At 42.0% G+C, this 16,051-nt stretch overlaps 1 protein-coding gene across 1 annotated transcript in view; it reads right to left on the reverse strand.

The window, feature by feature from the left end:
• The window catches only part of LOC127027901 (phospholipid phosphatase 1-like), a 73,033-nt gene that overhangs the window by 48,894 nt on the left and 8,088 nt on the right, over nucleotides 1–16,051 (reverse strand). The window contains exon 2 of the mRNA XM_050913764.1: nucleotides 2,553–2,707. Within this exon, the coding sequence (XP_050769721.1) occupies nucleotides 2,553–2,707 (155 nt within the window). The remainder of the gene's footprint in view (nucleotides 1–2,552; nucleotides 2,708–16,051) is intronic.

Raw genomic sequence — 16,051 nt, forward strand, 5'->3', positions numbered from 1 at the left:
GAGAATTGGGAAAGAAGGTAGAACTTGTGGGTTGAGATAAGAACGGTTTAATAACTAAAGTAAAATATAATACTAACAATAATAATGAAATATAATAATAATAACAGTAATGAAAAGGAATATAACAAAAAAAAGAAGAGGGGAAAAAAAGATAAAAAAAACCCAGTGATGCACAATGCAATTGCTCACCACCCACTGACCAATGCCAGAGCAGCGATCGGCCCCTCCCAGCCAACTCCCTCCCTGTTTATATACTGGGCATGACGTTCCATGGTATGGAATATCCCTTTGGCTAGTTCGGGTCAGCTGTCCTGGCTATGCTCCCTCCCAGCTTCTTGCACACCTGCTTGCTGGCAGAGCATGGGAAACTGAAAAGTCCTTGGCTTAAGATAAGCGCTACTTAGCAACAACTAAAACATCAGTGTGTTATCAACAGTATTCTCACACTAAATCTGAAACACAGCACTATACCAGCTACTAGGAAAAAAATTAACTCTATCCCAGCTGAAACCAGGACAGAGTCCCAGCAGTTTCAGAGGCAAGATTCTTTTTTAACTCAGTGCAGAGTATCTTCAGTTTACTTTTATCCTATAGTAACTCATTATTCTCAGAAAGTGATGTTTTACAAGGAGCTCATTGGTTACAGAACTCATAAGCTCCACAAACTTGAACCCAAGCTATCCAATAGGTATCAGTTAGACTTCTTGCATTAGTAGGCCAACATTGGGGGGGGGGAAGAATCTAAAATTGAGACTAAGAAAGCCAATTAGGTTAACGTGTTAACTACACAGAGCAGTAATATACACATTACAATGATTACTTTTTTCTCACTAGATTCCAGAAAACCTGTGTTGCTTTAAGGTTTGTAAAGTGTTCAGACTGAGGAAAACTGATCTGGATAACCTGTATTGTTACAGAACTACAAATGCTTTAGAATTTTATTTTTTTATTTTATTTTTTTTTAAACCATGCATGGAGGCCAGAAATGATAGTTACAAATAGATACTCCAATCCCCTACACAGAGACAGGCAATAAAAATTCACTGTGTGAATCCTACAAAAGTACCATAGAAACAAAATATCAGAACAGACCGGAATCACTGACAAGTCTAATTCTAAGTTATAATTTTAGATACCTTGGCAGTTAAATAGCTTTCCATATCACTCCTTAGATGTTTATACTTTTAAGTTAGCTGTAAGAGTCAGATGTTTCTCCACTGCTTTAGATCCAGAAAAAATGCACTCTCAATGGACTTTCTATTACAGGAACAACTTATTCAAATCTAAAAATGGAAGATTAAAAAAAAAAATAATCAAGCAACTCAACAGATTATCTAACTGCAACTGAAATGCCTCTTTAGAAGTCCAAAACTGCATAGAGCTGCAATTGCTAGTTCACCTGTGCACATATCAATTAAGATACACATGAACCCTTCTGGAAAAGAAATTTTCCAGAATTTGTGCTGAAGATATGTCAGTACATGTCAAACTGACAAACTTCAGACTATTTTCCTCAAAAGTGAAGTTACAGACTAATGATAACAACTGCTGTATCTACCTTTTAGTCCTATGCAGTAAATAATGCAAGCTTTAATAAACAAACATTTAAGGGAAAATTAGAGTAATGCATGAAGAGGTTCCACAGATTTGTTTACTTGTTTTAAATGGCTACTTCCATCCCTAAACCAGTTTAATATATACTTCTTAGTGATTAATTTAGCATATACATTTCTCAGAAGACCAGCAAAGATTATGACCATCTCTAATACGGTTTGGTCAACCACTGCAGGCAGAGACAAGATGTAATTTCAGGTTAAAGACTATTCTGAACAGCTAAATTTTGGTTCTCTAAACCAGCTCAAACCTTACTAAAAACTTGGATACAATCAGGCTTAAAATATTGTTAAAAAAAGACCAAAAAAAACAACCCACAAACTACTGCAGAGTTAAATTGTTCTTTGTAAAAATCATGTGGTCTTGAAAACACTGAGCCTCTTTTCTGCAAGCAACTGGATTTTCAGCCTCTGTATCCCGTTTTGAAGGGTTTAAAGAGTCATCATACTTTTTTTAAAACCTAAGAAAACCCACTGAGTCCAAATTAGACTTATTTCTATAGAAAGTATATGGAAGCAACAGTCACTAATTGTAGTTTTGTGCACTCCAGTAAAGTGCAAGTTTTAACATCACAAGTGTTTGAGTTATTAGACTAACCCATTCTGAACAAGAGAGACTTATTTATTCCATAGCATTTTGGAAGCCTGTAGTATTTTTCTCCCCAATGATAAAAACCTAGGCTAACTAATACAGTTTAAATCCTCATCGCCATTTTTTCTGCTCCTAAAACAAATGAGATTAGAAATAAGCAGTTAGAGATTAGTTCCAGGTTTTCTCTGAAACAGAAAGCAGCAAATGGCACCTTTCACATGCATATGACTGTACATACATGGGATTTTGCCTATAGACTGTCTTCAACTCACAGTCACAGTGCTGAACTCTTGGAAGGCATACATTTTACTCCCATCACCAAAGCTCCCTATATATTAGCTACTTACAGAGAAAATGGGCAGGGTGAACCCCACTGTGTAGAGGACAGTGGATGTGATGGTACTGTCATGGAACAGATACTTGATGCTGTCATCATTACAGAAAAAGCCTCTCTGATACGGTTTTATTTTGGCCAAGTTTAGAACACCAAGAGGTAAATCAGCTGTTGGGGGAAGGAAAACAAAAAAAAGAAAAACAAGAAATACACGTGGTTAAATTAAAAAAAAAAACAACCAAACACCCAAAAAAACACAACCCACAAAAAAAACCCCAACCCAATACAACCCACTTTTAAACATGCGTGGAAGAAGCTACCAAACATGCAAAACTCAGATTTCCCAGGTCAGAGCAAATTAAGTATCATGCAATGCACACACTTACCAAACTGTTTTTTTTACAGAAGTTTATCTTTTCTAGAAGTCTGCTTTAGAAGGACTCTGATGTTGCCCACCAGATACAGAAGTTAAAAAAGTATAGAGTTCAAAGTCCTTTCATCAGCAAGGTGAGTTGTCACACACTGAACCAATATTACGCTTAAGAAAAGCATTTGCCACTCACATGACTGAATAGTTATTGAGGGCAGGCTGCCTTTTGTGCCCTCTCCTTCACCACCACCCCACAACATTGGCTTGTATCTGAATTACCAGCCTTGTTCTATACACTATAATCTGGTCAGTGTTTACAGAAAACAAGACAAAAATACATACAGATTTTGTCATAGTAAGAGAGTTAAAGATTTCATGCAAGTAGTTTTCATGCAGGTAAGGGGAGCAAGAGAACTTCAGAGACATGAACAGGAAATATGGACGCTCTGAATGGACTGCATCTTAAGGTAATGAGATTTATTCTTTAAGAGTTGCATTTACACAACTTTTGTACACTTTGGAAGATTTCCACATGAAAATAACTAAGTTATTAACATGAAAACAGAGACTCAGATATAAATTATAGCTCTCAACTTACACTGTATAACATATTACCCTATTCCCTCTCTTACAAGTTCACTTCCACTACGCTGGCAGTCATGCCAAAGAAGCCACCAAGACCTCTGAAAATTACGTTCAGGTCTGTACCTTATTTCTGACAAAATGAGAATCAGCTAGAGAATAGACATTTGCAGGAGCAATGAGCACAGGAAACTAGAGTTTGTCATTTTACTCTACTTTCTCATCCCCCCCTTTCCTTTGGTCTCCTGAGCAAGCAGTGGATCAACCATAGATAATTTAGACAATGCTATAAGAATCACAAAAAGCCCAAAACAAAAAAATTACTTTCATTTAAAACAAGGCAAAAAAAAAAAGGGACAAACTAAACTTTGCATTTTCTCCATCATCCATGTAATATGCAATTCTGTATATAGACACTCTATACGTAAATTAGAAAGTAAGTACAATTACTGAAGCCAAAAAGACTACTTATGATATAAACAAACTGCTGTACTCAGGACAAAAACATTTCAAAAAGTTTATGTGATTAGAGACTGCTTTGATTTTTGGTGACACTTCTTAAGACACTATCAGATAAGTCACTTCTTAAAGGAGTTTTAAATAAGCTTATTCCTATATACTTCATTAGAAGGAAAGGCATCAAGAGCAAAACAGTAGGAAGAGAGTGATAAATCCTGGCCCCTTATTTAGGTTGCTAAGTTGCAGTGTGTGCTGGTTTTGGCTGGGATAGAGTTAATTTTCTTCATAGTAGCTGGTATGGGGCTATGTTTTGGATTTGTACTGGAAACAGTGTTGATAATACAGGGATGTTTTAGTTATTGCTGAGCAGTGCTTACACAGAGTCAAGGCCTTTTCTGCTTCTCACACCACCCCACCAGCGAGTAGGCTGGGGGTGCGCAAGAAGCTGGGAGGGGACACAGCCGGGACAGCTGACCCCAACTGACCACAGGGATATTCCGGACCATATGACGTCTGCTCAGCAATAAAACTAGGGGGGAGGTTGGTGGGAGGGCTGCTGCTCAGGGACTGGCTGGGCATCGGTTGGTTGGTGGTAAGCAATTGTTTTCATTTGCATTACTTGTCTTTCTTGGGTTTTATTTCTCTCTCTTTGTTATTTTCTTTTCATTACAATTTATTATTATTATTTTTATTATTATTCTATTTTATTTCAATTATTAAACTGTTTTTATCTCAACCCACGAGTTTTCTCACTTTTACCCTTCCAATTCTCTCTCCCATCCCGCTGGGGCAGGAGTGAGTGAGCGGCTGTGTGGTGCTTAGTTGCTGGCTAGGGTTAAACCACGACACAGTACAAAAGCTAGTGAAGTGCATACAGAAACTGTACATGCTGCTCAGTAATACCCCAGCTCCCAACTCCTCTGCTAAGAAAATTGCTATGGCCACAGAAGGCAGTTTGGCAGGAATTTAAAGCTTCCTATGGAGCAGAGAGGAATTTGTTCCACAAAACATCTGAAATCCTAAGGACTGTCCATACTTAGCCTTAACAACTGAGGATACTGATGCAGCAAAGCACTTCAGCAGATTCTTACCATCCCATATAGCAAAACTGAACAAAAACGCAAATGGCACTACGCTTGTTCAACTTTAAGCACAAACTTTTTGGTGAAGTAGGATGATATACCTTTGAATCAATTGCATCTCAAAGGGCGCTCTTCTCTCTGCTTTAAAGATTGAGAAAAGAGTTAGAGCTTGACAGAATACAGATGGCAGAAGTAGCCGAAACAGAATTCCAGCTCTTCAAATACAAAGGGAGCCATACCGAAGAACTCGGAAAGTTCACTCTGATCAAAGGAGATTGCTGCACGTTTGCATGCCTGGAGCCAATTTTCAGCTCCACTCAAGGCCACGGCAACATTCCACTAACATAAGTCAGAGCCCACATTTCCTGTCTTTATCTTTGCTATTACATACCCAGTGTCAGGATGATGGAGTGGCAAAGCTATTACTTATTTGATACAGTCCTATCTTCTCAAATAGGTCACCAGATTTTCACATGTGGAAATATCACATCCTCATGGATGCAGCATTTAAGCAGCAGCTTGTGTTTTACAGAAGCTGACTATTTAACAAATACCTCCGTTTTCCAAGAAAAGCTGCTGCAACTCAACATCAAGAAGTTAGTTTGTTTGGGTTTTTTTCCTCAGTTTCATTCAATTACATTTTCAGCCTTCCAGCTCAGCCTTTTTTAGCCAGTATTGCTCAGTTTTTACAATAAACTTTTGGGGTGTTTTGCTTTTGTTTCTGGGTGTTTGGGTTTAAGTTCATTAGGACTATTTCATTTTTACCAGCTGCTGAAATATGTTCTAAGTGATCCAGTTCAGAAACTAGAAGATGCTCCAGCAGTTCACTTGCAAACACAACAGAGTTCTTAGCTCAAAAATTCCAAGTCTCTTGCCACCAAAGTACACATGTTTACAGTTATGGGTCATGCATTTTTTTCAAGGAAGATTTCTTTAGAAACTGAAAGAGTGCCATTACATAAGTATACATGAAAAAGAAAGTACCTTAAGTTTGACAAGCAGTGTTTTAAGCCTACCAGCAAAACAGTCAGTCTGAATACAAAGTTTTTGTTGTTTAACTGCAGCAGGAGAATTACTCACTACGAGACCTAGTTAAGACAAGCTCAACAGGGGTTTTTTTTTGGGTTTTGTTTTTTGTTTGTTTTTTTTTTTTTAAATTAGGGAGAATTCCTAACAGCAAGTATTATGTGCTGTTTTCATTAAAAAAAGAGAAAAGGAACTGAAGATTGAATTTAAGCTTTCATTTCTTCCTATTAAAGTGAGAACTTTTACATAACCAGCAGTTATCCAAATTTTTCTGGTGTCTCTACATTTAAATATACCTTCTTCTTACATTTTTGTTACTTTCTACATCTGTTTCACTAAAAGAAAAGGATGCACCCTTTGTTAAATCAAAGTGATTTGACTACATTATGTAGTACTTAGTACTATTAAAAGTATGTAACTGTCCTGGTTTCGGCTGGGATAGAGTTAACTCTCTTCTTAGTAGCTGGTACAGTGCTGTGTTTTGGATTTAGTGTGAGAATGATGTTGATAACACTCTGATGTTTTAGCTGTTGCTAAGTAGTGTTTATCTTAAGCCAAGGACTTTTCAGTTTCCCATGCTCTGCCAGCAAGCAGGTGTGCAAGAAGCTGGGAGGGAGCATAGCCAGGACAGCTGACCTGAACTAGCCAAAGGGGTATTCCATATCATGGAATGTCATTCCCAGTACATAAACAGGGGGGAGTTGGCCGGGAGGGGCGGATCACTTCTCGGGCATCGGTCAGCGAGTGGTGAGCAATTGCATTGTGCATCACTGGGGGTTTTTTCCTTCCCATCCCCCTTCTTTTTTTTGTTATATTCCTTTTCATTACTATTATCATTATTATATTTCATCATTATTATTATTATTGTTAGCATTATATTTTACTTTAGTTATTAAACTGTTCTTATCTCAACCCATGAGTTCTACCTTCTTTCCCAATTCTCCTCCCCATCCCACTGGGAGCGGGGGGGGGGGGGGGGGAAGTGAGGGAGCAGCTGCGTGGTGCTTAGCTGCTGGCTGGGGTTAAACCACGACAGTCCTTTTTTGGCGCCCAATGTGGGGCCTGAAGGGTTGAGATAACAACAGATCTGACCAGAGCTTGTTAAAACGAATTTGTTATAAGCATTCATTATATTAGTTCAATAGTCACTGGTCACAATGTTGGTTTATTGGCTCTTAGAGTTGTGGCGTTCGTTCTTAGAGTTGTGTTATGTATCACCTCACTTGCCGTATATAGTCCCTGTGCTGCTGCTTATCACCCATAAGGTGAGGTGGATTAAGGTTTTCGCTTTGCTTTACTATGTAACACTGGTTTGTGGTACGATAAAATTATCGGTCGTGGGACTAATACGGTATTTGTACTCAGCATTGCCATTATCTCCGTACTTCGGGAGCTATCTAGCGGAAACTATTAATAATTACACCCTTTACCTTTTCTCCTCGGAGAACCAATCTATGGGGGAGACACCTTCCTTCACCTTCCCCTCCTCCTCCTCCAGGCTAATTACAGTAGTGTTTGAGAATTTGGAAAATTTTGAATATCCTTGGAATGTTGAAACTAACATGGTCCTATTGCTAGGAACTAGCATGTTCCTGAATGTGGTTCAGGTCTTGTTCAGGGTTAAACACCCATTTAAGAGGACCACCCAGAGATCTGCCCCATGGCTGGAGAGTTATGAGTGGCAGGGTGTGTGGGGTAGCATGGGCAAATGCCTAGGACAGTGGGCACCTCCAGTGTTTTGCAACTTCACCCTTGAACAAGTGCAGAATCCTGAAAAACTAGTAGAACATTTGGCAAAAGTATGCTGCCACCCCGACAATTCCAGGGAGACACAAATCACTGCAAAGTGCTGGGGCCTGGCCCATGCCTACTAAGCCCTGTTCAACACTATTCAGTACCCTCAAGGGGAAGAGAAGGTCTCTGGATCTGACAACAAAATGACAGGCACTGCAGCCACTCCGACCCCCATGACAGGCACTGCAGCCACTCCAGCCCCGGCGACAGGCACTGCAACTGAACTAGAGAACCAACCCATGCCAGTATCAGTTGCCCCTGTACAGAAGAAGAAATACTCAAAAAACCCAGCTCATTTAGCAAAGGATGAAGGTGAAGCAGGGTCATCACGAGAACAGGAAGAAGAGGCAGAACCAGAGATAATCACCCGATCCCTATCCTTGAGCGAGCTGTGAGATATGCGAAAAGATTTCAGCCATCGTCCAGGCGAGCACATTATCACCTGGTTGCTCCAATGCTGGGATAATGGGGCAAGTAGCTTGGAATTAGAGGGTAAGGAAGCCAAGCAGCTGGAATCCCTTTCTAGGGAAGGGGGCATTGACAAGGCAATTGGAAAAAAGACACAAGCCCTCAGCCTCTGGAGGTGATTTCTGTCATGCATGAGGGAAGGGTATCCATTCAAGGAAGATGTTGTATGTCATCCAAGCAAGTGGACCACCATGGAGAGAGGTATCCAGTACCTGAGGGAATTAGCTGTGCAGGAGATGGTTTATTATGACCCAGACGATGCGCAGTTACCCACAGATGCAGATGAAGTCCACTGCACACAACCCATGTGGCGGAAGTTTACACGGAGTGCACCGTCATATGCCAACTCATTGGCAGTAATGGACTGGAAAGACGAGGAGGGACCAAAAGTAGATGAATTGGCTCGCCGACTTTGGCAATATGAAGAAAGTCTCTCATACACCCTCGTCTTGGCTGTGGAGAAACTGCCAGACATAATAGCCGAGAAATGGTCCCAAGAGTTCCAGCAATTTGAGGATAAGTTCTGCCTCCCACCTGCACAGACCAATATCTCAGCTATTAGGAATAAGCGTCCCTCTGCTCAAGAGAGAGGAGATAGAAGGTACACACCATGGGGTACCCTGAGGTCTTACCTGCTTGACCACGGAGATGATATGAGGAAGTGGGATGGAAAACCTACCTCGGTCCTAGATGCATGGGTACGTGAATTGCAAGGAAAAACAATCACAAATGAGGGTTCTTCCAGGAAAATTGCTGCTCCAGCCTCCAGTGGGCAGTGTGAGCAGTGTGCCAGAGTGGAAGGGCTGATCTTACTCCTGATCCTATGAGAAGGAATTCTAATCCATTTTTACAAGAAATGAGTGGAGAATCCTATGACCAGGACTAGAGGGGCCCTGCCTCCAGCCAGGCGGAGGAGAGGGACAACCGGGTTTACTGGACTGTGTGGATTCGATGGCCTGGCACATCAGACCCACAGGAGTATAAAGCTCTAGTGGACACCGGTGCACAGTGTACCCTAATGCCATCAAGCTATAAAGGGACAGAACCCATCTGTATTTCTGGTGTGACAGGGGGATCCCAACAGCTAACTGTATTGGAGGCTGAAATAAGCCTCACTGGGAATGAGTGGCAGAAACACCCCATTGTGACTGGCCCAGAGGCCCCATGCATCCTTGGCATAGACTATCTCAGGAGAGGGTATTTCAAGGACCCAAAGGGGTACCGGTGGGCTTTTGGTATAGCTGCCTTGGAGAGGAAGGAAATCGAACAGCTGTCTACCTTGCCCGGTCTCTCTGAGGACCCTTCTGTTGTGGGGTTGCTGAGGGTCGAAGAACAACAGGTGCCAATCGCTACCACAAGGGTGCACTGGCGGCAATATCGCACCAACCGAGACTCCCTGATTCCCATCCATACGCTGATTCGTGGACTGGAGAGCCAAGGAGTGATCAGCAGGACTCGCTCACCCTTTAACAGCCCCATTTGGCCAGTGCGAAAGTCTAATGGAGAATGGAGACTAACAGTAGACTATCGTGGCCTGAATGAAGTCACACCACCGCTGAGTGCTGCTGTGCCAGACATGCTAGAACTTCAATATGAACTGGAGTCAAAGGCAGCCAAGTGGTACGCCACAAGTGATATCGCTAATGCATTTTTCTCAATCCCTTTGGCAGCAGAGTGCCGGCCACAGTTTGCTTTCACTTGGAGGGGCGTCCAGTACACCTGGAATCGACTGCCCCAGGGGTGGAAACACAGCCCCACCATTTGCCATGGACTGATCCAGACTGCACTGGAAAAAGGTGGAGCTCCAGAACACCTGCAATACATTGATGACATCATCATATGGGGCAACACAGCAGAAGAAGTTTTTGAGAAAGGGTAGAAAATAATCCAAATCCTTCTGGAAGCCGGTTTTGCCATAAAACAGAGTAAGGTGAAGGGACCCGCACAGGAGATTCAGTTTTTAGGAATAAAATGGCAAGATGGACGTCGTCACATCCCAACCGATGTGATCAACAAAATAGCAGCTATGTCTCCACCGACTAGTAAACAGGAAACGCAAGCTTTCTTAGGTGTTGTAGGTTTTTGGAGAATGCATATTCCAAATTATAGTCTGATTGTAAGCCCTCTCTATCAAGTGACCCGGAAGAAGAACGATTTTAAATGGGGCCCTGAGCAACAACAAGCCTTTGAACAGATTAAACGGGAGATTGTTCATGCAGTAGCCCTTGGGCCAGTCCGGGCAGGACCAGATGTTAAAAATGTGCTCTACACCGCAGCCAGGGAGAATGGCCCTACCTGGAGTCTCTGGCAGAAAGCGCCTGGGGAGACCCGAGGTCAACCTCTAGGGTTTTGGAGTTGGGGATATCGAGGATCTGAGGCCCACTATACTCCACCTGAAAAGGAGATATCATCAGCATATGAAGGAGTTTGAGCTGCTTCAGAAGTGGTTGGTACTGAAACACAGCTCCTATTAGCACCCCGACTGCCGGTGCTGGGCTGGATGTTCAAAGGGAAGGTCCCTTCTACACATCACGCAACTGATGCTACGTGGAGTAAGTGGGTTGCACTGATCACACAATGAAGTCGAGTAGGAAACCCCAGTCGCCCAGGAATTTTGGAAGTGATCACGGACTGGCCAGAAGGCAAAGATGTTGGAATATTGCCAGAGGAGGAGGTAACACGTGCTGAAGAGGCCCCACTGTATAATAAACTGCCAGAAAAGGAGAGGCAATATGCCCTGTTCACTGATGGGTCCTGTCGCATTGTAGGAAAGCATCGGAGGTGGAAGGCGGCTGTATGGAGTCCTATGCGACAAGTTGCAGAAACTGCAGAAGGAGAAGGTGAATCGAGTCAGTTTGCAGAGGTGAAAGCCATCCAGCTGGCTTTAGACATTGCTGAATGAGAAAAGTGGCCAGTGCTCTGTCTCTATACTGACTCATGGATGGTGGCAAATGCTCTGTGGGGGTGGTTGCAGCAATGGAAGCAGAGTAACTGGCAACGCAGAGGTAAACCCATCTGGGCTGCCCATTGTGGCAAGATATTGCTGCCCGGCTACAGAACTTGGCTGTAAGAGTACGTCATGTAGATGCCCACGTACCTAAGAGTCAGGCCACTGAAGAACATCAAAACAATCAACAGGTAGACAAGGCTGCTAGGATTGAAGTAGCTCAGGTAGATCTGGATTGGCAACATAAGGGTGAATTATTTATGGCTCAATGGGCCCATGACACCTCAGGCCATCAGGGAAGAGATGCAACATAGATGGGCTCGTGATCGAGGGGTGGACCTGACCACGGACACTATCGCACAGGTTATCCATGAATGTGAAACATGCACTGCAATTAAGCAAGCCAAGCGGTTAAAGCCTCTCTGGTATGGAGGACGATGGCTGAAATATAAATATGGAGAGGCCTGGCAGATTGACTATATCACACTCCCACAAACCTGCCAAGGCAAGTTCCATGTGCTTACAATGGTGGAAGCATTGAGTCAGACAACGGGACTCATTTCCGAAACAACCTCATAGACACCTGGGCCAAAGAGCACGGCATTGAGTGGGTGTATCACATCCCCTATCATGCACCAGCCTCTGGGAAAAATCGAGCGATACAATGGACTGTTAAAGACTACATTGAGAGCAATGGGTGGTGGGACCTTCAAACATTGGGACACACATTTAGCAAAGGCCACCTGGTTAGTCAACACTAGAGGATCTGTCAATCGAGCTGGCCCTGCCCAATCAGAACTTTTATGTACTGTAGAAGGGGATAAAGTCCCTGTAGTGCACATAAAAAATATGCTAGGAAAAACAGTCTGGGTTACTCCTGCCTCAGGCAAAGGCAAACCCATTCGTGGGATTGCTTTTGCTCAAGGACCTGGGTGCACTTGGTGGGTGATGCGGAAGGACGGGGAAGTCCGATGCGTGCCTCAAGGGGATTTGATTTTAGGTGAGAACAACCAATGAATTAAATTGTATGATGTTGATTGCTCTATAATCTTGCCACTGTATGTCATCATTATTATAATTGTTTTATGCTATATCAATGGTATTACAGTAAGAATTACTTAGATTAATGAAGAATGAACTTTGATAAAATTGAGTGAAGTCCTAAAACCAGGACTGACTTCAGCATGCAACAATCCAGCACCACACACCGTTCTCCTGCTGTGCCCAATTTCACCCACCCGCTGCACAACACCGAAGCCCAATTCTGTTCTGCCGACTGAGCGGACTTTGCACCATCCCTCCTGCCCAGACAGACTGTTATGACAGATGGAGCCCAAAGTCATGGACTGAATGAACTCAACAGACATTTGATAGAGATGACCCATAGACTGCAGGAATGATATCTGTGTGCATATGTATCAAAAGACAGGAAAAGTGGCGGTGATTAATTGGAAATGTATTGGAAAGTGTGGGATCTGGACATGACATAAATGGTATAGAATAAGGGGTGGATATTGTCCTGGTTTCGGCTGGGATAGAGTTAATTTTCTTCTTAGTAGCTGGTACAGTGCTGTGTTTTGGATTTAGTGTGAGAATGATGTTGATAACACTCTGATGTTTTAGCTGTTGCTAAGTAGTGCTTATCCTAAGTCAAGGATTTTTCAGTTTCCCATGCTCTGCCAGCAAGCAGGTGTGCAAGAAGCTGGGAGGGAGCATAGCCAGGGCAGCTGACCTGAACTAGCCAAAGGGATATTCCATACCATAGAACATCATGCTCAGTATATGAACTGGGGAGAGTTGGCTGGGAGGGGCGGATCGCTGCTCAGGCATCAGTCAGCAGGTGGTGAGCAATTGCATTGTGCATCACTTGTCTGTCTTGGGTTTTATTTCTCTCTCTTTTTGTTGTATTCGTTTTCATTACAATTATTATTATTATTTTTGTTATTATTATAGTTAAGTTATGAAACTGTTCTTATCTCAACCCACCAGTTTTACTTTTTTTTTTCCCCCGATCCTCCTCCCCATCCCACTGGGAGGGGGAAGCGGCTGCATGGTGCTTAGTTGCTGGCTGGGGTTAAACCACAACATAGACTAACATGAGACTGAAGAATTTTTATGTTTCTCTACATTTATAGTGAAAAATAGGATCAGTACATTCTGCACATGATGTGCTGACACAGAAAGCCAGCTTTGGCTTTTTTAAAGAAATCTGCAATTTACAGTTATGTTGGGGGGTGTCAAACAGGAATTCTGGCTGTATTGGAGAAATAACCTCCATATAACACACCAAATGGCAGCCTCAGAACAGATCAGTTATTCAGCTAAAGGGTGCTCATTTAAGAAAAAGGTACTTTTCATAGCTTACATTCTTATTAAAGAGATGATGCTGTTAACCCCACATCCAGATAAATGCTGTCGTTCTGAGCTGAACCTATACAGCTGGTAATTACAACCGAGGGCAAAGGAGAATTGAAGTTTTCCTACTCTTACACATGTATTTTTGCTTTTATTTTTGGCCAGGACAACCATGTTTGCTTTTCTGCTCATTTTGGAATGTACAGTCTGGGGTAAGGAAGTATGCAAGATTTTAAGAAACTGAGACAGGTCAACCTCATGCTGCTGGAGAGAGTTTGGGAGCATCTGTAAGAGAATGTTCTTTGCAGAAAAGCAGAGATGCTGAAAATTTTTTTCCATGAGCAGTCAAAAGACAAAGAAATTGTGATAGAATCAACACCTCTTAGACAGGAGGTTCTGGGAATACAGAAAACTACTATAAAAGAGGAAGAGATTAAAAAAATGAGAAAGGGTTTAGACTTTTGACAGCTAGAGGTAAGGAACATACAGGAGAAAAATCAATACACTTTATTTTCAGTAGCTGAGATGAGTGGGTAGCCCACAACTCAACTCCTAGCCAACAGCTGTCATGAACCTTCCCAGCAGACTTTTATCTTACTTTTCTACCCCAAGGAATGCAAAATATTTCTAATACCAGCACACTGATTGTTCTGATAACACCAGAAGCTGTGCTAGGCTTCAGTAAACAGGAGATACATATTTAAAAGCCTGAATTACATTCTAATGTCTGCTACTATTCTACTTATACATTTTGCAACTATACACTACCTACATTTTGATTTGTTTTCTGATCTATGAGTTGGCTAGCAGAGAAGCCAGATCAGCAACCCAGGCCAGCTGACAACAGTTCCACTCAACAGCTCCCTCACCATGCCTTATGCTTTTGGTTGAGCAAAGGCAAGGGTGATGGAGGCAGGAAGCAAAGGAAGCCTTCCTCTGAGCTGGACCAGCATCAACACAGAAGAGTACAATTTCTAGTCCAGTCATTTACTAATAGAAAACTACATCCTATTCTGGTTTCTCTGCATTCAACAGTTTAGTACTACATGTGAATACTAGTTCATTTATCTATATTACCAACCCATTAGAACAAGTCACAACACTTGTTTAAAAATATTCAGATAGACAAGTGTATTCTCCCTTACATCTACATTTCAATTGTTACAAGATGGCACAATCAACTTAAAAACTGGACTTTTAGAAGCACTAAGTACCTGTTAGTCTAAAAACCATGCAGTTATCTCTCCTGTGAGCATTTACAAAGTACAAATACAAAATTAAAAAATGCAGAGAGAAGAGACAATAATATATCCTCACCTGCTCTATTACTTACACAGAGAAAAATATGCAGCTCAAGCAAACCAGCTGCAGGTCACAAGCAAAGGCTACACCCTGGGCTCTGCTTCTGTTCAGGAGGTAGGGAAGGTTGAAGTTAGACCAGTCAATAGGCAACCACGTGGAACTCATTAGCAGTTCACCCAGTGGGGCAGAGGCCAATTGCTCTGATTACTGACAGAAAGATTTAAGACCATCAGACTAATTACAGGAGAGGAAAGGTCAGTAATTCCTTGTGTTGCAATGCTCATGGCATGGGATGTGGAGGAGTTCAATGGATTGTAGCTAGACCAAGCGAGAGTGAGTTCTCCCACTATAACCCTTCCTGTTTAGTGGAAATTAAATATTTAATTGCTGCTTGCATTTGTGCTCAGTACTATGTTTACTGTTAAAGGCTTTGACTGTACTGTCTAGAGAATGAAAAAACCCAGATACAAAGCCACATACATACCCCCAAAGATCAAGATCTACATTCAACCTAAAGCACTGCTCTTACAGACAGGGAAAACAATATAGTAAAAGAAACTGAACTATCAAGGTCAGCTGTTGGCAAGACAGGGAGGGAATTTTTCTTTTTTTACTGAAGTTGACACCACCTCTCAATGTCGTTTAAGACCAGTGCACTTTTAAACTCCACAAGTTATAACTATTTTTTTCCATTTTAATTTTTGTTTTGTAGGAGTTCACATCAAGAAGTTTTCAAAGTATTTCACATATAGCTACACACCCTGACCTGAAATAACATTCAGTCTCTAGAAATAATAGGCAATTAGTTGTTAGGAGTGTGAATGCTCTTTTTCCAATAAGTCTTATAAGCATAACAATATTTTATTTAAACAGTCTTTAACAAAAAGTCAAGCCTTACAATGGCAGTGCTACAGAGGGATTCAGTTTCCAGAAGATGGTATACCTTGACATCCACCAGAATGTCAGTTTAGACTTCTGGTGAGTTGACCTTGGCTGGATGCCAGGTGCCCACCAAGCCGCTCTATCACTCCCCTCCTCAGCTGGACAGGGGGAGAAAAATATGATAAAAGGCTCATGGGTTGAGATAAGGACAGGGAGAGATCACTCACCAATTACCATCATAGGCA

Source organism: Gymnogyps californianus, unplaced genomic scaffold (genome assembly GCF_018139145.2).
Source record: "Gymnogyps californianus isolate 813 unplaced genomic scaffold, ASM1813914v2 HiC_scaffold_102, whole genome shotgun sequence".
Lineage (NCBI taxonomy): Eukaryota > Metazoa > Chordata > Aves > Accipitriformes > Cathartidae > Gymnogyps > Gymnogyps californianus.